The 27,045-nt window shown below is 41.3% G+C and overlaps 1 protein-coding gene across 2 annotated transcripts in view; it reads right to left on the reverse strand.

The window, feature by feature from the left end:
• The window catches only part of LOC139594747 (glypican-5-like), a 381,452-nt gene that overhangs the window by 87,548 nt on the left and 266,859 nt on the right, over positions 1-27,045 (reverse strand). For both annotated transcript variants that reach the window (XM_071437119.1, XM_071437118.1), the window contains one exon: positions 14,921-15,071. In XM_071437119.1, the coding sequence (XP_071293220.1) occupies positions 14,921-15,071 (151 nt within the window). The remainder of the gene's footprint in view (positions 1-14,920; positions 15,072-27,045) is intronic.

Genomic DNA, 27,045 nt, shown 5'->3' on the forward strand with positions numbered 1-27,045 from the left:
ATCTATTTTATCATGAGTTACATTTTTAATAAAATGCAACCTTACTTGAAGCACACATAATGTTTGCATAATCTGTGGAAGAAAATTGGCACTCTAGGAATTTATAATTTGCTTATTTCTTATAAAGCCTTTTGATGTATCCTGTAGATTGATAGGGTTTCAGTGTATTTATACAGATAGAAAAATATTTTCTGTGGTTGGGTATTTGCTCCTTTGAATAGACTGCTTTACAGTTTGCAATACATTTTCATACAGTTTGCAAAAATAAGTTTATGATTAATCTGTAGTTTAAAAAATTCATTTCAAATCTCCTTTGATACAACACACTTCCAATTTTTGTTGTAATACAGATTATGCAAATGTGCTCGACAAAGAGGATGCAAAGTGATTTTAAAGCAGAAGTTCAGCTGACAGTGCCCAGGCTGCTCTGGGAACTCAAAAGGATTGGGGGTTTACAGCCCCATGGATGGACATTGATTTCTTGGGGCTTTTCTTGGATTAATGGGGAGGCTCCCACGGGGCATTTCCTAGTGATGCATTTGGGTGTGATACCCAAATGAAGCACTGCTGTGTCCCCATTAGTGTCACACATCTTTTTCATTTACTGACAAGCTGTCAAGGACATGCTAACATGTCAGGACTCTGGAACGTGATTAAAGTGGGGTTTTTTTGTTTTTTGTTTTTTTCTTTTGATAAAGCTCTTTTCAGTTCATGATATCCATGTGGAGTTTATGTTGAGGCTTAAAGCAGTTTGGAGACAGCCAGTGCCTTCCTGCACATGCAGCAGAATGCCTGGAGCAGGGCAGAACCACAGAGGGATGCTGTGCTCAGAGGAATCTCACATGCTGCTCACCAGGGCAGGAATCCCCTCTCAGCACCAAGGGACCTGAGCAGGGGACACTGCTCCATGAAAATCTGCATTCCCAACCCCACAGGATCAGGAGGCCACAGGGAACAACACACAGCAGTGGCTGTGGGCTGGAGAGAGAGGAGAGAGTTCTTCCATGTGCAGCCACTGAAACTGCGGAGGCAATGCCTGGACTGCAAGTGATGCCTTAGGATTTCAGCTTTTATATGTTTCAGATCCTGTACTGCATCAGTGCATCGCTCCAAACTCCACACAGAGTGTGAGTTCCTGTCCTCACAGTTTGGTCACACAAAACAATCCCTCTGGGCCTGAGATCCATGGACACCCCACAGCCTCAGGCAACAAAAAGTACAAAAAAGTGAATTGGGGGAGCAAACTGGGGGTCAATGACTTCATTAGCTGAAGCTGTAATTGGAGAATTAACCCCTGATATGTAAATGAACCAAACTTAGAATTGTCTGAAAAACTGGAGCCCATTGTCCAGCTTGGGTGTAGCCTCTGGGAGGCTGTGGCTGCCCAAGGTGAACCTGTTGGAAGGGCTTTAATAAATGCCCACTTTATTCTCTGAACCTTGTCTACCCTCTGCTCTAGGGAGCCATCCCAAGGCATCAGAGGAGCTGAGGTAGCTGAGAAGCTGTCTGGCTCTCTTACAGGGCAATGCCATATTCCACCCTGTCTGAGGGGAAAACACAAAAACCTGATAGTGCTGTTATAAACAAAAAATCTGCCAATTTTTTTGGGTAAAAAAAGAATTGCAGAACCAATTGGACCAGTTGTTGCCAAGGTGGAGTTCTACCTGTTTGTTATTGTAATCACTGGTCCTTGTAGCTAATTGCTCCTTTTGTATGGGTAAGGCCCTGCCTGGGGCTAAGCGTCCTTCTCCAGACAGTGAGGGGAGGGGACATGGGGGGGGCATCAGAGGGCATGCAAAATAACCTCAGGACCAGCATGCCATGGGAGGCAACTCCACCAAACTGACCAAAAAGACCCCAAAAACAACGAGCCAATACAGAATTAAGAAATTAGAGTGATGTCTGGACGTGAAGAACAGAGTGCCGAGCCTGCAGAGATGCTGAAAACCTTTGTTGCCCCTCGCGCTAAGCAAGAAGACTTCAGCTGAGGGAAAGACCCTGGATGGAAAACCCAAAAGTTGGGAAACCTGGGGCTATACCCAATGCCCTCGTGAGGATGGGGCCCCCAGCACTGCCCTTTAGACAAAGCTGTACATTCCTCCTGCTCTTCTCCTTCCATCCTTCTCGACGGCAGACCACGGACCTGTCGAGCTTCCCAACCTTGAGCTAAACACTTTTAATAAAGGCATTAAAAAGAGAAAACCTGTCCTGCCCTGTTTGTTTCAACACCAACCACAGAACTGCTCTGCAGCTCCAAGAAAAGGCTCCAAATGTGAGGCTTTGAGTATGACACAGCCTCATGACTCTGCTGATGCTCAGGGCTTTTCCTCTGCTTTGGAAAAGCAAAACCCAGGCAGCACCTGGCTGGGTCCATGCCCCTGTGCAGCCCTTGGAGGGCTGGAATGAAATCTGCAGGGACAGTGGTTGGAGAGGCAGGGATAAGGCAAAGGATAAGGCTAAGAACTTCCAAGAAAAATCCCCTAAGGTCCATGGAATGAGCACAAGTGCAGCAGGTAATGGCCAGACTGCTGGAACACAGGGATGTTTCTCACACCGAGGACTCAACAAAAGGAATGATGTTCCTATGGCTTTAATAAAAAATGTAGAGCTCCATCAAGAGAGAAAGAGAAAAACTTACTTCCAGTGAACATGAGTAGTTGGTCATTTTCAAAAATAGTAATTTTTTAATGCATGAATATAACATGAATATTTCAATTCCCAGGACTGTTCTGCAAGTACTTTTTATGATAAGTGATAAAATCTTCCTGCCTGGATGCAATTGTACTAAACTACTGTAATGGATTCTCTGCTTGAACTTGCAATGGAGCTGTATCCCAGATTTGGGGCTGCATCCCACTTTTGAGAGGATATTTTATTATCAATAGCTGAGTTTCAAAGGGGCCATGACCTGTGTAAATAGATAAATCAGGATATCAAAAGAAGACAGTGTCACAGTTGTTTAAACTGAAGCAATGGAATTTCTGTGCTGTGGCACAGGCCAAGCTCACTGCTGCAGGTCACCATAGGCAGCATCTTTGCAGCAGCCTTAGAGTTACCACCCTGGGCAGGAGGGAGAAGGGCAGCAGAACCCAACCCTTTGTTTGTTGGCTCAAACTGTTGTCTCATTAAGTCAAAAGCAAAATCCCCAGTGATAATTACTGGGTCAGAATCAGGTCAAACTCCCCCATCTTGTTTTTTTCTGGCCTTTATATTCTTTCTTGTGAATTTTAGAATGTAATGCCTTTAAATCAAGAACTTTCTGGCTAAAAATATCAAGCTTACTATACATTATTATTATTATAAAAGCTATATATTATTTGCAAGGGGTAAAATATTCCAGCTTGAATCAATATTTTCCCTTTTGTGTTCAAAACCTACAAAAAATATCCCCTGAAATTAACATTCTTCCAATTGCATATGTACAACAAATGTTTCCATTTTTCAAAATGAAACCTTTTCAATAGAGAACAAATTTGTGGGTTTTTAAACAGGAAGAAAACTGCTTTTCCCCCATCAGCTCTACTGTTTTTCTGTTGTGTAAGAGATTTATCCTAAAGGAGTTTAGCCCAGGGCACTGTGCTTGCCCCTCCACGTTCAGGTTACTGCAAATGTTCTTTGTGCTGTTGGAGCAGTGTCCTGTGTGTGCTGCAGCTCCATACATATTTAACCAGGCTGTTGCTTTACAAGCACATGTTCAAAAGATTTTATCTAATCAAATTTTAAATAGGAAATTACTTGTCTGACTTCACATCAGAAAGCCATTCCTTTCCCTGCTGCTCCAGATTGGGTTATTAGGACTTCACTACCAAATGGTCAGCAGTGTGGCTGAGTCACCACTCTTAATTCTGGGCTATAAATATCAGATGATGTTTTATTACCAGGCACTTGCAATGCTGCAGGAGCAAATTCTCTTTAATCTCTTTAATTTGGAGAGGAATGGCAAATAGTTTGGAAAGCTGAGCATTTCTAAGGTTCTCTGTGCAAGGAACAGTTCTATCAGCTGATTTCAGTGTCTCCCTCCACTTTCTGGTGATCCCAAGAGGTTTTCATGCCCACACTGACCCAGTCCTGTTTCTCTCTGAATTAACTGCTAACTGTGGGCAGCAATTCCATGCTAAGTGGGCTAAAGCTGTGGTGGTGAGAATATTCAATGACTTTCACAAGTAAATTGAACAAACTTTGAAGGAGTAGTTGTTCCCTTGTGTGCTACCTGCCTCACCACTGTTCAACATTCCCACCTCATCTGGTGAGAGTTTATGGTCTGCACAGTGACAGAAATGGTACTGCCTGCATATTCAAAAGCTGGAGTTTGCTCCCCAGAATATCCACTCACAGCTTTCAGCTCTTCCAAAATGCTCATTCTGTTTCTCCTAAAGGGCACCAGACCAGTGTGTCTCACCCTTTTTGGGCAATGGAGCTGCCCGGGCAGGTTGCTGCTGCAAGGGAGGTTTGCTTGTGCAAATCACACCTGGACCAAGAATGTGCATAATTTCAGAAAGCATAAAGGCAGGAAATGGTTTTAAATCTTGCTAAAGTGGAGACTGATCTGCAAACCTAACAGGATTGTTTATTTAGAAGATGAGCTAACTAATGTGACACAAAATACCTCAAGAGATTAAAGAAAACCCCAAACCAAAACCATTTTCATAATTTCAAAATAACTTTTTGTCATATTTAAAGTTTGGTTGGTTCTTTATGTTTGTTTTTTTTTTATTTCAGAAATAGTTCAAATTTGGCTGGACGAACTATTAGGTATTCAGAGAAGAACAAGCACAATAGGGAGATTAAAGAAGACAACCTAAAGTATGTCAGACAATCTGTCTAAATCTTAAAAGACAGGAAGACAAGGAAAGAAAACATTTTCTGATTGTGATATTTAGGAGCCTGAACTAGGAATAGAATGCAATTTAGAAAAATAAAAGCTTCTGATACAAGTAAACATGAGGGGCAATTACTGGAGGTAAATAGAGGAATGCAGTCTAACAGCAGTGTCAGAAGTGCTGTAGGATCTTGTATCCAGCTGACTTTGCCGTCCTTGAGAACTGTGACCCTCAGTCATCCATAAATTGTGACTTCAACCTGTTTGTACAGATTGAGGCTCCACACTTCAGCACCTCATATAAACCCAAAAAGGTTCCTAACTTCCCTGTTTTGCAAGTTAAATCTGGTTCCTGAGTTTGGGGCTACTGGGTGATGTTACAGCCCAACACACCCTAAAAGGCCTCTGAAAGGTGTCAGCTGTCCTGTCCACACTGGAGATTTCAGGGAAATATTCCTTGGCTGCTTTCAGGATCAAAGGACAGAAATAAACACTCCTAAAACCAGCAGTCAGGAGACACTGTGGGATAAACCAGATGCAAAACCACCTGCTGAGGAATACTGTGCTTAATCTTTGAACACTTTTCAGGGAAGGTATTTAAGTACATGCAAGATCATCAGCTGGCTTAAGTTATTTTAAAGTACCTTGATCTCAAGGCAGCCAGATCCAGCCCTATAAATTCTTGATCCTGTTGATATGTCACATACTTTAGCCTGAAGTTCTGTTCTTTTTGTAGTAAATCGAGTCTAGAGCACAGAGCAGTTGTGCTGTGCTCTCTGTTACTGTAAAACTAAACTGTGCTTGCTTTCAGGCTATTGTTTTGATCCTAAATTTCTCAGCTGAGACATTCTGATGGCATATCTGCTGGCTTCAGGCACAACAGAACTCTTTTAAGGAGTGTTATTTTACCTTAAAATGGACAATCAAGGAATAGAAAACCTCCAAATGTGCACCTGGTGTGCTCAAGGCAGCTTCTCCCTGAAAGCAAAGACAAAGCACCCCCAAGAAACATTGGCTCAAAAGAGGGAGGGAAAACAAACCAGAGCAGTTCTTTTCCTCCTCTATAAGAACAGCAACTGCTTAGGCTTTCCTTCTGAGCCATAAAACAAGGGAAGGTGTCAGCAGGGAAAAACAGAAAGTGTATTTTCATTTGTCAAGAACTTTCAGTTCTATTTCCACTGCCAAGCAGCTGCACCACCTGCCTTGCACTTGTTGTGTGCAATGAGAGATGACAGAGGGCTTCTTAAGGCCTCGAAGGTTGCAGTAATTCATAACGTTACCTTAATTAACCTGGCAGAATTTACCTTTGGAAGAAAGAAGGCCCAGGGTTTGATTTTAGTATCTTCCTTCCTTGCAGAAAGGTGAGGAGGGCAGGAGGCAGAGGTGCAGCACAAGGAGCAGAAACAATGGCCCTGTCACCTGGCTCTGGCCAGCTAAGTGCTCCTCCCTTGTGTGGCACCAAAACCAACTGGCAGGTGAACATCTGCCTTGGGCTTTCAGGATTGTTTTGAGAATTTATAATCTAATGGCATGGATATTTTAAAGGGAGCTTCTGTGGTGTTTGTGAGGTCCCCTGGATGAGGTGAGAGATGAGAATCTGACTCCATGATCTCAGAAGGCAGATTTATTTTTTTATGATATGATATGATATGATATTAAACGAATACTATACTAAAACTATACTAAAGAAAGAGAAAGGAGACATCAGAAGGCTTAACAATAATTAATAATAAAAACTCATGACTGCTTCCAGAGTCCTCACACAGCTGGACTGTGATTGGTCATTAATTAAAAACAATTCACATGAAACCAATCAAACAGTCACCTATTGGATAAACAATCTCCAACCACATTCCAAAGCAGCAAAACACAGGAGAAGCAATCAGATAATTATTATTTACATTTTTCTCTGAGGCTTCTCAACTTCCCAGGAGAAGAAATCCTGGCAAAGGGATTTTTCAGAAAATATCATGGTGACAAAGCTTCCATTAAACAATATGAGTTATCTGTTTTGGAGCAATCTGAAGGACCTTTCATTGTTAACTCCTCTTAATTAATTTTAGCTTTATGATGTTTTGGGGGCAGATTGCCTCAGCCTTCACATTTACCCTGTCACTGTGTGGAATGACCAAGATATTGGAGCTCTCAGGTGCATTCTTGTCAGAAGGACGCAAACCACACACCTCACGAGAGCTCCATGTGAAGGATTGGTTTATTCTCCACCTGTGAGCTCTGGGTGCCAGTCTGCTCTTTCAAATGACATTCCCAGAAAAAAGCACCACGACTTTGGGGTCAAAATATCCACCTGCACAGTGCTCCCACAGCCTGAATCAAAATGTCCTGCTTCATGTGTTTAGCAGTGCAATTTTTCTTAGAAACCTATCTTTCTCATATTTTAGCCATCAAACACCAAGGTGCTTCTTTTTGTTCATGCTCTTTGTGGTTTGACTATGGTCCTGTTTAGCATCATTCAGCTTTGTGACACTTCTGTTTAAAAGAATTCCTTTTCATTAATACCTGTGAGAAATGCTGCTGAGTGAGAACTCACTGGAAAATGAGATTCAATGAGTTTTCAGTTTAGGGCTGTTTTCAAAACCCATCTCAGAAATAGATGTACACATGGAATTACTCCTGTGGAAAGTAACCAGATAAAATACTGCTGACAAGGGCAGTGAAAATTGTTCTGCTGTAAGAAATGTGTTCAAGGGACAGAGATTACTGGTAATATTTTTAGTAGAAAGTTGGTAAAAGCTCATTACCCTTCAGTGATCTCCAATGCAGTCCCTGATGGCTGCTTATTCAGAACTACTGCAAACACTTAATCCCCAAATATCTTTATCCTCATCTCTCCAATGTTTAATTTCCTCCTACAGAACATGCTTAGGGTACCTTGAGCAACTAAGATGCTTTACCTTTTAATTTTGTCTAAATGCTGCTAGGATGATCAGAAATGTGCTGCAATTAACATTTCTCAGGTGAAATGGTAAAACTGCATTTCCCCAGTTACCATTTTGCCTCTTTGAAGGCACCAGAGATAGCACCAGAGCTGTTCAGAGAGTCACAGAGCTGGCACACAGTCTGTTGTTCCTCTAGCTACTGCTCTGCTCAGCATTAGGAGAAATTCCTGCAGGGGATGTGTTTATCTGGTCATGCAGAAAGTCATTTCTACAACTTGGCAAAAATTCCTGTCTTGAGTGGATCTAAGCAGGAGCCCTGGTGGTGCTGGGAACTCTCACCTCAGGTCTGGGAGTGAGAATCTGAAGGAGCTGAGATCCCATTCCTTTACACCTCAAACTGTCACATCAACGCTGAGGCTGAGGAAGGCTGAGGAATGATTCTAAGATTCTTGTGTTCATTTCAGTTAAAATTATACTACACGACAAAAAAAACCAAACTTACTCCTGTATTGGCAGATTATAAAATAGATTTACCCAGGGACAGAGATGAGGAAACCTCCTTCTAGCTGTCTCTCTTTTTTTTCTCTCCTTTTCTCTCCCCTTGCAACACTCTCTTCCCTCCTCTGAAGCCCCTAGCACAGAGCAGAGGCTGCAGGAAATGCCACTGCCACCCAGAGAATCCCTCAGCCAGGTGTACCCAGGAGGGAATGGTGGGACACCACTGTGACATCAAAGCCACTCATCTCAGGACCAGACCTTCCCAAGTTCAAATAAATAATCAAAAATCTCTATTTTTAATTGGATTATTTTGGTTTCTCTGGTTTTCTCTGCTCCCATGTCTCTTCCCAAACTGTATCCTAAAACAGAAGCCACAGCCAGAAATTTGCCAGCTGTGGAGCTACCACTCACTCTCCCCCACACATGCTGAAGACCCTGGCAGGGTTTGCTTCTCCTCCTCTTGACAGAGGCTCATGTCTCTCTACCACCCCAAATGGCAAGGATAAGGTGGAGTTTTCCTGAGAATCAAACTTCTATAAGGCTTTAACATGTTACTGTGTTGTTCTGAGGACAGAATGAGGCATTTATGCTGAGGGCAATCTAGGAATTTATAGGCTTTCTAAAAACAGAGTTGGAGATAAAATGTCTTGAGCAACAAAGGATGTAGAAAAATGGCAATGCAAGGCAGCAGGATGGGGAGGAGGTGTGATGGAGAGGTTTCTCTAGGCAGAAGATAGAAGAGACTGAAAATGCAGCATTTCTGTGAGCCAGGATCATCTGTGAGGACGTGTGGCAATGAGAAGCTGACGAGCATGGCTGACTGCCAGCAGATATTATGATCTCAGAATATTGATGTTTTGTACTAATAATTACAAAATCAGCAGCTGTACAACTGCGTATTTGGATAAATACAAGTGTAAGTGCAGCCTGTGACACGGGGAATGGAAATGAAGGATGATTAAAATGACAGGTCACACGGTAATACTGATGCCAAGAAAAGACTGACAAGCTGGGAGAATGATAACATAATAAAGCATTAAAGAATCTTGATACTCAAAAGGAAAAAACTGATAATGGAAACATTCATAAGCAGTCAGAGAAACACATTAACTTTCCATTGCTGTTGAGAGCAGATACAGATCAGAGAGAAGACAGTAAGAAAAAAGAAAATTTACTTGTCTGCGCTTGTAAAGGCATACTGGGGCAAAAATGCATCCTTCTCATAAGCCCTAAATAACAAATCTACAAGGAGGATAATCTCTTCAGATACTCTGAAAGATAAGCAGAAAGCTGGGAATTGTCTACACAGCCAAGAAGAAAGCAAAGAGTTGGAATCATATCATCTGAATGTTCCAAGCAGATTTGCTGTAGGTTCCCACCCAGGCAATGATCTGTGACAATAAGGCAGGATGTTCAGCTGGGATGTCCAAAATGTGGAAGTCCTTGTTCAAGGAAGGGAGCTTCATGAAGGAATTAGGAAGGAATTAGGAAGAAGTACAGAATAAAACTGTTCCTGGGATTAGGTAAGCATTTGGCAAAAATCACAGTAATAAAACACATTTAGGCCACAGTCATGGTCAAAGTCTGCCTGGGATGTCCCAGGATGTGTTTTTATTGAATGCCTGCACTGACAGACATGATTGGAGGTATTGTAAAAAATCTGTTGTGCCTGAGGGTCAGGCACTTATTATCCATGGACACCCCCTGCTTTTGGGATGGGGACACAGCAGATGCCCAGCTCTATGTGGAACAAGGCAGTGAGCCAGGCCAAAGGAAAGCTCCCCATTTCCATTTCCAAACAATCTCAAGTTTCAAGGTATGTCAGAAGGAGTGGGGTTAACACCTGTCCCACCTGAGGGCTGAGCTTTTTGAGATTCTAACCTCAGAGAGGTGAATCTGAAGACTGAAGTTCAAGTACACCACACATTTGGGGTCATCTATTCTGTCCAGTGGGGTTGTCTATTCTGTTCAAGGATGGACTAAGCTGTATTTTCCTTCACCAGAGGACAGCTCCACTCCCTGGGATTTTGCACAATGTTGCCTCAGGCTCCTCAAGACAGAATGGGATGAATTTCTACCTTGCACAGGTGGTGTGAAACATCCAGCCTAAGACACAGGGATCCAGGAACACCTGGGTGTCCCTGCATGCAGCTGTGCTCATGCACTCGTGCCACAGTGGTGTCAGCACAGCCTTGGCACCACAGGGCTCCACAACCTCCACACAGCTGGCTTTGGCCTTGCACTAAACTCAGGTTTAAGCCTTCCTGTGGCCTAAACATTTCCTCCACCTTTGTTTAGGAGTGAATCACCTGGTGATTTCCCTGAACTGACCCCTTAATGTTGGCTGTCATTGCTTGGGTGGGGCCCCATCCCAACACAGAGCTGGGAACTGGAATTCCTGGCACAAGCTTCCTTCCCACTTTTTAGCAAACATTTTTCTCCTCTGAAAAGGAGGCAGCAGAGGCAGGACCCAATGTGAACCTGTTGCTGCTCTCTTTTCACGAGCAGCAGGACTCTCATTTCTCTCCCTCAATCCTGCAGGGCACTGAGCACTCCCTGCTCTCTAGAGCATCCCCACCTTCATGTAAGGGTTAAAGAACAAGGACTGACACCAGTGGACTCACACTGTGATCAGAACCATGTAAGACACTGGTTCTGTGAGCAGGCTGGGCTCAGCAAAGCTCAGCCTAAGATGCTGCTTTGCCCTTCTGCCTAGAAACCTGCAGGACTGCAGCAGGACAAACCACAGAGTAACTTCCCCATCCACGCTCCAGATTTACATGGCTGGCTTTCCTCTTCTTAAATCTCTCCCAACAAAGCTTTGTTCCAAGATGATTCACAGATGTTGTCATTAAAAAGTTGGGACTTGCCAACAAATAACACATGGGCCTGCTTGAGAAACTGCTGTTCCCACAGCTTTCCCCAGGAAGAGATGCTCAGGGTAATTGGTAAGGCCTGTGAGAACAGCACATTATAAAGCATCTTCCACCATCCATAATATTTGAAGAGAATCCTGATTTCCTGAGAATTTATCTTGTTCATTTAAAAATCACATGGATAAACACACATGATATAGAATAGATAATTAAGCCCATTAACATGAAAGAAGTGTTGATCTTTTCAGGTAATAGTGGATGGGTCAAGCAAAGACTTATTTGCAACAAACACAAACAAAATCCCAGCACTTGCTAATAGACAGCCATGTACCTTAATTATAGACATAAAATAAAATGATTAATTGATATGCAGACATGAGTCTCAAAGGCCAGAAAGTGACAAACAAAAGGACAGGACTGTACTGTCCATTGCAGGATGAGCTGAACTACAGAGAGAGCAAACCCCAACCAAAAGGGAATAAAAACCAAGAGAGGGAAAAGGGTGTTTGTTACAGTGACCTGGCTGGAATCACTTCTGTGCTCACCCACTCAGGACAGGCTGAAATCCAAGACCCAGGAGCACAGCCCTCACCCACTCAGGACAGGCTGAAATCCAAATCCCAGGAGCACAGCCCTCACCCACTGAGGACAGGCTGAAATCCAAATCCCAGGAGCACAGCCCTCACCCACTCAGGACAGGCTGAAATCCAAATCCCAGGAGCACAGCCCTCACCCACTCAGGACAGGCTGAAATCCAAATCCCAGGAGTCCAGCCCTCACCCACTCAGGACAGGCTGAAATCCAAATCCCAGGAGTCCAGCCCTCACCCACTCAGGACAGGCTGAAATCCAAATCCCAGGGCACAGCCCTCACCCACTCAGGACAGGCTGAAATCCAAATCCCAGGGGCACAGCCCTCACCCACTCAGGACAGGCTGAAATCCAAGACCCAGGAGCACAGCCCTCACCACTCAGGACAGGCTGAAATCCAGATCCCAGGAGCACAGCCCTCACCCACTCAGGACAGGCTGAAATCCAAATCCCAGGAGCACAGCCCTCACCACTCAGGACAGGCTGAAATCCAAATCCCAGGAGCACAGCCCTCACCCACTCAGGACAGGCTGAAATCCAAATCCCAGGGGCACAGCCCTCTGTTAGCAGCTTGGAAAAGCAACGTGGGGAGTCAGCAAGGGACCCTGTCTGGGGAGATCTTTACCAATAGCTATGAACAGAAATGTTTCATGATGGTCACCCATATACTGATGAAATTCTTGGTCATTTAGCAGTAAGGAAAAGGCTTTTTTTCTTTCCTGGGAGGTGGGAAGAAATGAGCATTCAGTAGGTTTTCAAAAACTAAAAGCAATCTCAGTCTTCTGCAATGCTCTCAACACACAGAGCAGTAAATATAATTTTCATATAGTTTTGAATAAATGACAGATGTAGTACATATTTACTACATTCTCAATTCTGCAATTTAGAGGCTGACATTAAAATATTTTCCTGTGTTTTTCATGGGCCTGTTGTTAAAAGCATGGCTGCTTTGCCAGAAAGTGTGTTTGGAAAGGCTTTTATTCCTTCTTCATTCCTTTTGTCCTGCTGTGTGACTCCATGCTCCACCATGCCCCAAAGAGCTCGGTGGCATCTCACAGCTCTCCTTGTGTCTCAGCCACACCTGGAAGGACATTCCCACTGCCTTCACCACCCTTCAAACCAGGGCTCCATTTGGGATTTGGCTTTAGAGCCAGCTCACCACTCAATTTCCAGGCAAGCAGGGAACAGGCAATGCTGTCATATTCCACTTCCACAAAACAAGGGGTAGATGGACTGGATGAGTTTAAAGCTTAGGAAATACAAGTTCACAGGCTGTACAACTGCCAACATCATCTCACAGACATGCAGCAAGGGGAAATTCAACTAATCTGATGTTTGTTTTTCTTTAACATTCTATTAAAGCAAAGCAGCTCCATAATGAGATTACTGCATTTTATCTCTTAATTGTATCCAGATATGGAAAAGAGATTTACTGCTAGTGGCTTGTATACAGTACAATATTTTAAAGCTAATTATGATAGAGCATTACTATTGTCACACAATGAAATACTTATTCTTCTGTTATGAATCAATACCATTTTCTAAAATTTATTCTAACTACCTTTTTAATTGGATATACACCCTGCTAAATTCTGAAACAGACAGTTATATAAATATAATTCTTTTAAATCCAGGATGATATCAGCATAAAATATTTTAATTAAATAGATTGCAAAAAAGGAGAAAAAGTAACATTAAGTAGCTTTCTGTTATTAAAGGCAGCTGAAAGTCAAGTCTTGAAAGCATTCAAGATTTTATTTTTTAACTGCCATTGTCTGTGGAAGCATGGATACACATCCTCCCCAGATTGTGTATTAATAGTTTGGTTGTTCATTGAAGACTACCAAGCACCTGGCTTTTGTTTCTATTGCTCCACACAGAGAGGAAATCATATTACAGTATTTATCTTCCTAAATCCCCAAGGTCTAAAACCTCTACAAGTCTTTTCTTTGCTTATGGATGAAATACAGTAAACAATTAAAAAGTTAGGCAAAGAGTTTTCAAATAACATTGTATCCAAGTTCCTTTGTTCAAAAATATTGGTGAGTAGATGGTGAAAACCTCTGCTTGATCTGTCAGTTGTAATTACTTAATGATTTTTAAAAACAGTGTCCCTATGTAATGATACCCTGATCACACAGACCATCAGTACAAACTAAAATTCAAGTATTTATAAGCTGGCACTGCAATTACCTGTAACACTTTGCACACATTCCAAAGTACACCTTTAAGCTTGGTTTTCCTGAACCAATATTCACATCAGGGAGAGCTGAAGTTTTGACCACAAGCTGATCACAGCATGTCTGCAAATCTTACCTGAGTGTGAGACACCTCCTCCCCCTCTCCACTCAGGGGCAAAGGGACAAGGAAAAGGCATTTGTTGATCTCAGCAGAATCAAGCAGCAGTTTAAAACCTACCTGAGCTCCAGCCATCTCAATGGGCATTGTTTTCAGCACTCTCATATCTGTATTTCATGTATTTACACATCCAATCCACATTATATTTACACTATGGTAAATTAAACCAGTCACATTTTGGTGAGGGAAAATGAATCAGAACTTAGAGATGAGGTAAATCAATAATATCAAGTATTTAGAAACATCTTACTTTTTATTAAGTTACTGAAAGAATTTGACTACATATCATATTGCCAGTATGTTTGTGGAAGTTGTTAGATATTGAAGCTGATTCTACACTTGATGACATATTATCCAAGTAATTTAATGAATAAATATTGTAGAATGCAATATCTGAGACTGTCAAGAAATTTCATTTAACCAGCAGCTCACCACTAAGGAAAAACCCCACAGTATTCCTTATGGTTTTTCTTCAAGAATATATACATTGAACCAGCTCTGGATCATCCTTCAGTATGATTTTGCAATAAATAAATGTTTATGTTAACAGAGCATACTCTGTAAGGTCATCAATTGTCTATTTATCTGAAGGGCCCACATTATGCAGGAAGGCTCTTCAGCATTCCTGTGATTCAGATTTCACTGCAGACATTATTCACTCTACATTTAAGTCTTTTATCTGCATGCCAAGTGTTAAATTCTATTGGGTTACTGTCTGTATCATTCTATTTTTACTGCAGCCCTTCACAGATTAAGATTCCAATCCTTTGAGTTTAGTAGGATTTTGACAGCAATTCAAGCACTGTAAGTCTTAGCTCTGTCCACCTAATTGTGACACAGGAATTTCTAAACTCTCCAAGTGCTTAGAGAAGCTGTGTTTACCTGCTGTGTGCATCCTGTCCCCAGATCCTTGGCAGCCATCCTCATCATCACAGTCTCCACTTGACTCCATCTCCTCGCTCCTTCCAGCCCCACTGCCAGCATCCCGGGGTCCCCATCTCTCCAGCTTCAGCTTGGCCTTCTCAGCATCCAGCTGAAATGGAAGAAGTGACAAAGCAAGCATGGTCAGAGTATTGACACAGTTCTACCCCTGGCACCCATCTGGTTTGTACAGCAACAAACACTTTCTCATGCACTTTCCAGAGCAGCTCCTCAAGCTGGAGGCTGTTTCTGGCAATGGCATTCAAATATTCTGGAATAACAGAGTATGCAACCAAATGTTCTGCACTGTAGATGACCAGGGGCACTTATCAACCTTTTAATTGAAAACATCACATCTACCAGTACCACCACAGGGAGTGCTGCTCCTACAGCTGGGGAGTCTTTGCTTCTTTTCTGCCAGGGTCAGGATTAAATGCATGAGATGGTATTTCTTGTTGGGACTCAGATGTTTATTAGTGCTTATCTATGGGACAGTCTCACAAACCCTGAGTTCTACAGCACCTCACTCTAATAAACTAAAATGGAGTCCTATCTCTCTCTCTCTACAAGGCCTTTTGAGGATAAACTGTCTAATTAAGAAATGACACCTAAATTATTTTTACTTTTAACCCAATAACCAACCACCTTTGCCCACAATGGGGACTTTTTATCCAATTACACAAAACCACCCAAACCCATGGAGAAGATGAAGAAGAAGGAGCAGCCACTGCCCTAAACCCTCCATCTTGCTTTATATAACTATATTCTAAACCCTTACACTCTAATTATTAATTAATTATTAATTGTGATTTGCAGAGACAAAAAATTATTACACATTTGTATTCAAACTCCACAGCCACAATCCCAGTTCTGTCACTCAGTTTTGGAAGCCCTCTCCATGGCCTCAGGTCAAATGCAGTGTTCTCCTGGGGGTCAGTGCCTGGCAGCACAGAAAGCCCAAAATTCTCAGTAACCAGGGTTCCAACCCACAGCTTTTCCTTTGCCAAGCACAGCTTGGGGAACATTTGTTAACGATGGTACAATCTGCCAGCTGTCCAAGTATTTGTTTTGAGGGATTTACAGTTGAAGACCATGACAAACTTCACAGCTGAGGTCATTTGCTACTTTTCATGATGGGCTTGGTCACTTGGAAACCTTGCCCCTGGATATGATTTTTAAGATGACTGTTCCAACTGCAAGTTGTTCATTAGAATATTTCCAGGACTGAGCACAGAATAAGAAAACCTTTTCTAAAATAAATTTAAATCTATCACACCAGGTCATGCTTGCTCTAACAACATATTTACCCCCCAACACTCAGCTTTTTGATGTTAGGTAACTCTTTCTCCTGCTGTCACCATGAACAGCTGCCTACTAGTAGCACTGTGGAAATAAATGATTTTTCAGCTCTCTGGTAGTTCCAAAAGATGAAAAATCCCATTTCCTTGGGAGTGAATCTAAACCCAGCCTGTGCATGTCACACCAAGAGCAGCACTACCTGGGGGAAAGAAAAAAACTCAAACCCAAATGGCTTAGACTAATAAACTGTGTTATAAGGCAAATATTGATCAGGCAAGAATGGTCCAGGAGAAGCCTGAACCTTTCCCCCACACCTGAGGAGCACTGACCAGATGGAAAATCTGCTCTCAAAGCCTCTGCAGGGCTGCCAGACTGGATCTATCCAATACACTTCAGCACAAGAATCTTCCTCCCAAAGTACTCCAGATCCATTTCAGGCTTTGTGATCTGCTTCATCCCAGAGGACTGATTATTCTTGGTACTGAGCAAAATGTACTTTGAAATGTAACACTTTGGAGATTCAAACTCTACAAAGGAGCAGTTCTGGGAGCTGGGGGTGAACTGGAGCACAGGGCTAATACAACTGCATTAACTGGGCTGAAAGGATGGTGATGGATGCAGCAGTTTCTCTGCAGTGGGAAGTTTTGTGGTACAGTCTCCTTCTTCAGGTGCTGGAGCTGCCATCCTCCACTCTGGGGCTGACCAACGCTTGGAGCAGAGATCTGGTTCTGTGGAACAACAGATGCCAACTTCTACAAGGCAGAAGTCAGGAAATTCTGCACCCTCTCCCTTCAGAGCTCAGTTTGCCCCTTCTCAAGACACAAATAACTGCACAGGGCAGTGGGAAGATCAGCAAGTGGGAGGAGAGGGTATGGACTCAAGTGGGGAAGCACGTTGAGCACTCTCTAATTGTTACTGCATGTCTGCTTTTTATAAACAAGTTGCTTAATGTTGAGCCTTGGTATTCACAACCATGAAGACCCATGTCACAGCAATACAAAACAACATTTTTGTTAAACAATTGGAAAATTTTGCCTATGAGGGAGAAAGATAACTCAGTTCTTTCACAAATTTATTGTGTCCTGGTCATATTAGAAAAGCCTCATCCATTCTTAGTTATAATTCTTCAGAATGAAAAGAAATGGCTAAGTGGCAAACAGAAGAGACACAGAATTTAATAAAGGCTTTTAATGACTGTTTGCAAGTCAGAGCAGAAATGTTTACTGCCTGGTAAGGCACTCCTCCTTTGCAAAGATCTGATTTCCTTCATTGCCCATGGCTCCAATCCTGACCTCTGCTCAAAACGAGCAATACTTGAACCAAATGGGCCCCAGCTGCAAGGAGGAAGCTGAGCTTTCCAGCGTGGTGCACTGCAGCATTTCTGGGTTCTGGTGCCTTCACTGCAGCAAGAGAGGAGCTGGAGCCAGGATCTGCATCTCCTCTGGACCTCTCAAGGTGCATCCAGCCCTTCCTTGGCTTGCCAGCAGAGAGGGGCCACCAAATGACCCAGAGCCCTGATATCCAGGTTCACCATGACCACCTCAGCTCAGGGGCAGCCTACCAACCCCTTTCACCTTGGATACCCTTTCCCAGCCTCTTCACAACAGGGCTTTTATGTCCTGTGGCTACCACTTATCTAGAATGATGGACCAGAGCCTGATTCTGAGCATCAGTAAAGCTTTATCTATAAAGAAACTCATTCCAGGAGATGGGACAGTGTAGCCCCTTCAGTGAGGAGCTCCAGACACACCAAGCATCCCTGTTGAGAAGGCAATATCACCATTTTTCAGTGACTTGTGACCCAGCATCCTTCTCTTTTCCACATTCTGAAGGGACAGCTGTCCTTTGGCTACTGCCACAGGAATCCAGTGAGATCAGTGTTTCAGGGCAATAGCAAAGCTTATGGCAGCATGTCCCAGTCTCTTTTTTTTTTCACAGAATAACAGAAACCTGTCTCAAAGGCCTGAGACTGCACCCTGGAGGTGTTTAAAAAAGCCTGGACAAGGCACTCAGTGCCATGGTGAAGTTGGTGAGGTGTTAGGGCATAGTTTGGACTAGATGACCTTCAAGGTCTTTTCCAACCCAGAAAATAGCACCAACTGCATCAGGATGGACTGGGATGGTGGAGCTGTAGAAGACCAGAATGGAAGACATTAATAATAATTTTTGGTTCTCTGGTCCCAGGGGCTGGGTGTGGGCAGGGAATACCTGCTGTGCTTGGTGTGTGGGACTGCAAGGTCCCCACAGAGGAGCTGGAGGTCCCCTGGAGGTTCAGGTCATCTTCAGAGACAGCCTGGCAGACACAGCTCTGTTAGAAACCTTGACCAATTCTCCAGGCTGCTGCCACCAAGCACAAATCCTCCTGCTTCCCCAGATGGCTGTGGGGAGAAGCAGAGTGCCTTGTCCCTATTTAACACTGGGGAGCAGAGATGAGAGTCAGATGTGGCATTTCTAGCATTGCTTAAGAGGCACTCTTTAAAAACACCTTATTTTGGTGGCTCTTTCCCTGCCAGCTGACAAATGATGCCATCCAGCCACTCTGGCAACTCTGCACAACAGCTCCTGCCTGGTGCTCAGAATTGATGCCTTGGTTAAATAATAGCAAGGAATTTCAGGCTGGGCCCTGCAGCTTGTGCCTTTACCTTCACAAAGCAGAAGATTCCAGGGAATACTGCAATTTAACAGCTTAAAAATTAAGTCTTCAAGTTTTTGTGAAAGATTTTTTTTCCCTTTTGAAAAGGTTATATAAATAGATCAATAAGATTTGTACAGTCCAACTGGAAACTGACTCAAATCAGGAGTTTTCCCAATATTATTCCCTGCAATAAGCTTTGGATCAGGTTCATAAACCTCTGAAGGGTTTCTGAGAAGCTATATACTGCTTCTGTGGGGAAGTTTTAGTGTGTGTATCTGACTCAGCTGAAAGTAAAAATCACATATTACTATTCAGCTCTGAGTCAGACACAGATGACTCTGCTGCATGGATTTTATTTATTCCAGCAAAGGTCCCAGCCTTAAGTGACATAAAAAAAACCCCCAAGTTCTGCTGACATAAGGTTTTCTGGAGAAGAAAGAAATCATATGAGAGTGGCTCCTGTCTTTCTCCCCTGTTAATACTTCATGATGTAGCACACACACTCCCAGTCACATAAAAGAGTCCTTCAGACTTCAGAGGCTTCAAAGAGCCCCTGACACAGAACCCTTGAGCTCTCCACAACCAGTGTAACCCTAGTTCTCCCTCTGAACACAGGTGGGGCAGAATACAAATTCATTATCGTGGTTTTTCATGAAGCCACGTTCCACTTGAATACTTCCACACCTTAATGAAATAATAACTGCTTCCCTCCATGGAAACCATTGTAGTAAAAGGTGCCAATTTCTATCTGTTCCATTGATCAGTCTATTTGCATCATATATGCATGTGCATGATTTCAAGCTGTAGGATAATAACCCCATTTTATCAGAAAATAGGTTTTAAAAATTATATTTTACACCACAGTTTCAGACTTCTCAAGTCAATGAACACAACAATGAAAAGATACTCTTTGAATAAAGCTACTTAAAAGTTGTGTGCTTGGAATATTCAGAGAGAAATTCCATAGAATAATTGTTCCAGAGGGATTAGGTAATGAGTTTTCTACATGACAGATTGCACTGTGAATGCTTTTTCCTTCTGAAAATGTGAAATGTGCCTTGTGTCCACTCACCATGTGAGCACACCTATCACTCTGGTGTTTCCAGTGGGAGGAAAAACCAGCTGATTGTACACTGCCTTTAGGAACTCCAAGCTAAACATGATTTTTTCTCAAGGTACCCACAAGCAGCTGCCTTTTTCAAAGTGCTCTAGTGACATAATAGTGACATAAATATGATTTGCAGAGACAAAGGTTTTGTCAGCTTATGCACAAATAATGCACAAAGCCTCATCTTGAAAAGAGTCATAAATGACTCAATCCTCCCATTCATTTCTTTAAAAATAAAAATAAAAAATCCTTTCTAAACCATTATTAGGTCAGAAATGACTACAACTGGAAAAGACAATGTGCCTTTGTTTCTGGCCTGTTATATACATTTTTTCTTAGGAACTGACATACTGCTTTAGGCATAAAGCTGCATTTTACTGGTGCCTTGTGACTGAGCAGATGTTCTGTCATTTCACAAAACAATAGCAACATAACAAATTTTAGACATAACTGCCATGTATACACTTATTCCAAGTGGGACCTCTCTGAGATAACATTTATGGCTCATTTTCCTCCATATATGCTCTTATCTCCTTTATAAAAGCCTTTGGCAGTTGCTTTTTTTTTTCTTCTTTTCATATTATCTAGCACTCATCTATTACAATGTAAGTAAGGAAAATAAACTTATTTAGCTTCAATTTTGTCAGCCATTTTCTTTGGTTCATTCTTCCTTTGTCTCTATTTCACAGAAACCCCAGAAGGCCTGATGAATTATCCCCTCCTAGTTTCTTCAGGAAGTGGTACAGCTCAAGGAGGTTTCTGCTGCTGTCACCATGAACAGCTGCCTACAGCAGCACTGTGGAAATAAAGGATTTTTCAGCTCATTGGTAGCTCCAAAAGAGCTCCAAAATCCCCTTTTTAGCAGAAGTGAACAGAAATTCAACCTTCTGCAGCAACCAACACCCCCAGCCCTCCTTCTGCTGTTTATTCAGATCCTTCCAATAACCTTTCATGACACATCCTGCTTCACAAGTCACCTGGACACATTACAATCATTGAAATGAACAGCTATACATAATTTATGGGGCACACTTATGGGCTGACAATGGCTTTGGAATTTCATCCACATCCCTCCAGAGCAGACCTTTTCAGCTCAGGAACTGGACCAACACTGGTAAATTCCTTTGTCCTGTGGTTTTCTCTCCAGCCTAAGCACCTCACATTTACATACATTGATATTTGTATTTATTGTCTGTGCCCATGCTCAGACAATATATAAATATATAAAAATATATCTATTTATATATTTATTAAATATATAAAAAAATATATTTATAAATATATAATATATATTAAATATAATATATATTATATGTATATATATTTGTATTATATATATAAATATTTCTATTTTATATATATAAATATTTATATATAATATATATTATATATAAATATATCTATTTATCTATATTTTTATATAAATATATTTTTATATATAGAATATATATAGAATATATATAAATATATAGAAATATATAAATATATATAAATATAATGTATTTACATAAATATATAAGAATATATAAATATATCTATTTTATATGCAAAATAAATACGTATATTTATTTTATATATTTATATATGAATATATATTTTATTTGCATATTTTATATTACATGCAATATGTATATTTTATATGCAATATAGATTTATTTTATATGAAGAGAAAGCTCTCTTGAGGCACATGGAAACATGCTAAGTGCAAGACTCAGAAAGGGGGACCCAATACCTTCTTTTGCCCTCTGCCTTAGTGTATCTCCACTCAAGGAATTTCAAAGTTCTTTTTCTATTTTTGGCAATTTTTTCCTCAGGTTTTTTCTGATTTGTTCTCCCACCAAGTTTCTCAGGATAACCCTGCCCTCTCTGTATTGGTTTGGGACACTGCAGCTCCCCACAGAGCCACCTTTGGATAAACTGCACCAATTTCTGGTGGAGCAGGACAGGCTTCCAGATCCAGCAGCAGGAGGGACACAGTGACAGAAAGCTTCCTTGGCATCACTGCATGTGGCAGGGGAAATGACACAGCTGCTTCTACTGTCTTTTCCATGTTGTTTTTCATCTTCTGCTTCATTCTAGGATTATTTTGTTCCAAGCACGTTGATTATTTGATCAACCCTCCCATTATTTCTGAGCATCTCCAGTAGGAGCTGTACATCTTCTGGGAAGGTCAGGATTTGTTTTCTGATTTTATCCATCTTTTTCTAAGCCAAAAAAGCTGTTGGAATTGGTATTTTGATTTGTTTTGACTTGCTTTTATCCACATCAAATCACTAAATTACTGCTTTCAGAAACAGCATCTGTATTCCTACAATGGCTTTAGATTCTTATGGTTTCAATGGAAGTTTCTTGCAAACATTCCTTTATTTTCTCTATATTCCCCTCCTAATTTTAAAGCCTTAGCTTCTCCACACACACTTTCCATCCTCTTTCATTGAGGCTTTGTATTTGCCCACATCTGTCTCTACCTGTGATTCCTTTTTGCTCCTCTGGTTTATGCAGATTGACTTGTTACCCTCTTCCAGACAGTTTTACTGCCAGGTGACACACTGGATACCTACAAATCCACACTTGCACTTATCTTTGACTACTTTTCATTTCTCCTCTGAGTCCTTCCTCCAGCCTGGCTGTGTCTCTGATTTCCTGGACATTCCACTGCAGATCCATACCCAAGAGCAGAGGAGCTAAAAGCATTTATTTCTTCCTGGTTGGGTTACAAATGTTTCAGCAGGAATCTAAAGATGCTTTTTAGAGATTCACTTTGTTACACTGCACAATTAATGCTTCTATTTTTGCAGTTTATGGTTTCTGTTTTCCAACTGCTTATCCAAGGAGAGCTAGGAGGCTGCTAGCACCAGGAGCAGCTCAATATTCACTGAATTAAGTTACACAAGCTACAAATGTTCTCCTATTTACTGATTTCACTGTGAAGGAGCAACAAGAATGTGCACTCACAGAACCTTACACTATTAGCAAGAGCTTCATAGTAACAGTTTGGGTAAAATGTCACCCAAAAAGCAGTAATTGTGACTGATTGTAAAGTGAGCACAAGTTAAAAAAATACTTGTTCCAGTTAAAAATGCGCTTAAACAGATGTTTACAGAGAAGAAAGAAAATCTGATTTAAATTCAGCAAGTCAACTGGGGCAAGGGAGCAGCAGAACCTCTCCTTGATGTCTGGTCTTGGTGTTGGGCTGTAACATTTTGGTATTTTGTGATGCACTAAAGAAGATCCTTCTGCTCTAGTATCTAACATGCCTAACTCAGACATAGATATTGGGTTAGTCCCTGCCACAGCTGTGAATTCCACCTTTAGAGAGAAAATGCAGCCCAGTGTTGCCCACAAACATAGCTGGCTTTTTAAGCTGCAGTACGTGTCGTTTGAAAATAGAGCATATGGCAAAAAAATCTGTCGTGTTATACTGAAGACTCTCTGCATCTTGTTAAGGTAAAAAAGAGGTAAACAATTGCAATAAAATTGTAATATTTTGTAATAAAAATGTAACATAAACATAATTATTGGTGAGGAATAGGCAGTAGTTGCTTACAAAAGACCTTAGACTCTTCAAAGTAGTTCACTTTGGAAAGGAGAAAAAGCCCTTTAGACAGCATAGTGTACTTCCAAAAATAAAACCTGCTTACAAAAGACCTTTTACCTTCAAAATAGTTCATTATTTGGGAGGGGGTCTGTTTGATACAGCAGCTTCAGAGGCAGAGGGTTGCTGGGAGTGCCCATAAGGTAGTGAGAATGATATAAAAACCACAGAAGTTTGGTTTAAAGATTAAGAATGTAAATGACCAGAAATTGTAGATATGTCTGTCTCTTTTCAGTGGGCTCTTGCTTACCCCTCAGCTCTTTGTGCATGATATTCACTGCAGCATGGCTCAAATATCAAGTTTTGTATAGATAAAATATACTAAGACAAACTACTTATATAAAATACACTGTATTTTATATAGATAAAATGTTTTTATATATAAAATAGTATATATGTAAATATACTATATTAGGTAAATATATACTATTTTAAATAGATGAAATATTTTATATATATATAAAATACTACTATTTTAGTATTTTACTTAGTAAATACTACTATTTTACTTAGTAAAATATACTAAGAGCCTGAGAAGACCATGCACAAAGATGACTGGAAGAATCTGGTTCTTACTGGTAAAAGGTGTTTTGCCTTTCCCTTCAATGCAGACATCTCTGAGAATAAAAGAAGCATAGAAAAAACCAGGTGGAAATAAGCATTTTAACTATCAGAGTGATGAGTTTTGGGAGCAGTCTCCCACGAGGAAGGTGGGGACAAAAATTCTCAAGCATTTGCAAGCCCTGGCTGAATAAATGGGCGAGGGGAGTTGCCTGTGATGTCAGTGAGATACATGAGGTATTTCAGGAAGTCTCTTCCACATTTCTATCCTGTAGCTCTACACTCCACTGGTTTCTAATATTAGAAAATTGATTTGTAAAATCCCAAACCAGAACTACCCACCATTAGCAATTAGGAGTGGGGTTTTTTTCCTTGCTTCTCTATGTGGGAAAATTGTGTCTACCTAGCAAATTATGTCCATTCTTTCTTCTAGGCTAAGAATGAAGCCTCTTAATTGTGCCTGAAGTCAAAATGTGGTTCAAAAAATGTATTAATTATTACTGGGGCTTAACATGGTTTACAAATGAGCTCTGACTCATCAGGGTGTAGATGCCTAATAACAGCCAAGGACCTTGTGTCTGCTCAGCCTTGGGAAGTGTGAAATGAGAAGTGCCCGCAATCAGCAGGCTGGTCACACTCCATCAGCCCAGGAATGGCACCCTTCTGCTAAGCTGCATGTTTTTATGAGCTAAGTGAGTAAACAGTGGCCAATCTCAATTGTCTAAGGAACAGAGCCAACCTTTCTCCTTGCTTTGTACTCTGACAGCAATTACCTTTGTTATTTGCTGAGGGAAATGTTCATGACATGCTCCAGTGCATGTTAATTCTGTTTCATGTTCTTGGATAATTATCTGTTTTCAAGCTCTATGTTGGGGAACATCATTTTCATACTATGAAAAGTTTGACATTTCATTGGAAAGACTTGTGAACAATCAAAGTCTCTCATTTCTTGGAAGTGCTCAACAGACCCAGGCTTCAAATTTGACATTTCGTGTTAAAACATGACAGAAGCAGGGATCTGCTTAGGCTCCTCCACACTAAATCACAGCAATAAAGCACTAAAATACAACATGGAATGAAGTATGGAAAATATGGAAAGAAGATGGGTAATGATGTTTGTCATCCATTTAGCATGTATCAATGCTGGGAGCTAAATCACCAATTATTCACTACACAAGCTAACCAGCTTTAATGACACTGCAACCCAAAGCCACATATAAAAATAATCTCACTGTCTCAGTACCACCACGCTTCTCTGAAATCATGAATATCATAAATATGTTGTATTATGTAGAAAGTGCCACATGTAGGAAAAAAAAGAGAAATTAAAGGATTGGAGCCTGTGCTGCTATGAATCAGCAAACTGAATTCTGTGGAGCTGCTCCAGTTTCTTCCACATGAAGGGCCAGCCCAGATTTTTTCTGTTTGGGAAAGCATGGTGTTGTAACAGAACAGACAAATGCATTTCATGTTGCATAAGCCTGACAGAAGAAAAGAGTCTCTTTCCAGATGTTGTACTCCCATGGTTTCATGGTAACATCTGAGAACATGATTGAATGCTTTTGCTAAATCATTTTTATTTAAAAAGGGAAGAAGAGGGAAGAAAATAAACTTCTGCAAGCAGCAGCTGTCCCTGGAGCTTTTCTCTTATGGTTTTTCCTATGGCTTTTCATTGATGGCTTCCATGGAGGTTCTGTGCCCCCACAAAGACTGAGTTCACAATACTGTGTTTTTACCAGCAAGTCTCTCTCCTTACAGAACTCAGGATCTGTTACATTTGATTAAAATTGCCGAAAGAGTAGATCCAGCAGGAGTGGCAGAGCTGAGAGGCAGGGACACAGCAGAGCACATTACATAAGCCGTGTTTGTTTATGAAATCAGGTTAAAACACAACGAGAGGGCAAACAACCAAGTGCCCTTGGCAGCCCAGCAGTGAAATTTCTGGAGAGCAGGAAGAGCTCTTTGTCTGATGCAGCTTTGCTTTTCCCCTCCCAGGTTTAAATTCTGTTCAGGCTCAGAACAGGCACTGTAAGTGGAAAAAGGTCAATGCATCGGTCTTCATGGAATATCATCTGCTCCTGCTGCCTTTTGAGAGCCACTAACAAGATAATGTGATCACAAAGATCAAAAGCTCTCTCGTGGTGCACTGGGGAAACTGATAACTGCATCCTCCTATGCTGGATATCCTATGATTCAGAGCTGGGAACTGGCCCACATTTACCAGAGATGTAAAGTGGCTTTGAAAGTCTGTCTTTATCTCTCATTCACACTATAGAAAGGAACTGATATTTCCTGGGAGAGAACAGGAATGTTCAGAACAGGGCTGCAGACTTGTGCTACAGCACTTTACTGCAGGACTCATTTAAACCATTTCAACACATCCAAGGAACCATCCCTTGCCCTGATGTTTTACACTTCTATTTTATACTTATTAATTCAGAATGTTTTCTTGACAAGTGACTAAGCTCCCACTTAATCAAATAGAATAATTTTCACTGATGTATCTTCTGAAATTTCTGAATTTCTTCATTCCATTTTTTATTTCACCAAAAATGTAATTCTTTATTTAATTAAAACAATCATCCTATTTTCTCCATCGATGGGTCTAAATTAGATTCTGCTCTTGTACAGCTCTGTAGATCTTACCTAATTTCCAGCAGTGTTCAAAAGGAGCAAAGAAAAGATGTCAGCTCTGCTAAAGACCAGAGAGAATTCTGGACTGGAGCTGGCTCCACCTATTGTTAACACCTAGTTTGGAATAGGTGAAAACCCAGGAAAATGACCTCAGAAGTACCAGTGTAAAGACAGTCAGTGGAAAACAAAACATCCTACTGATCTTGTTTTCCCCCTTCTCAGCAAGATGCCCTCCATTTCATTTGTATTTCATC

Source organism: Agelaius tricolor, unplaced genomic scaffold (assembly GCF_023055355.1).
Source record: "Agelaius tricolor isolate 1412-34295 unplaced genomic scaffold, bAgeTri1.0.p SCAF_12, whole genome shotgun sequence".
NCBI lineage: Eukaryota > Metazoa > Chordata > Aves > Passeriformes > Icteridae > Agelaius > Agelaius tricolor.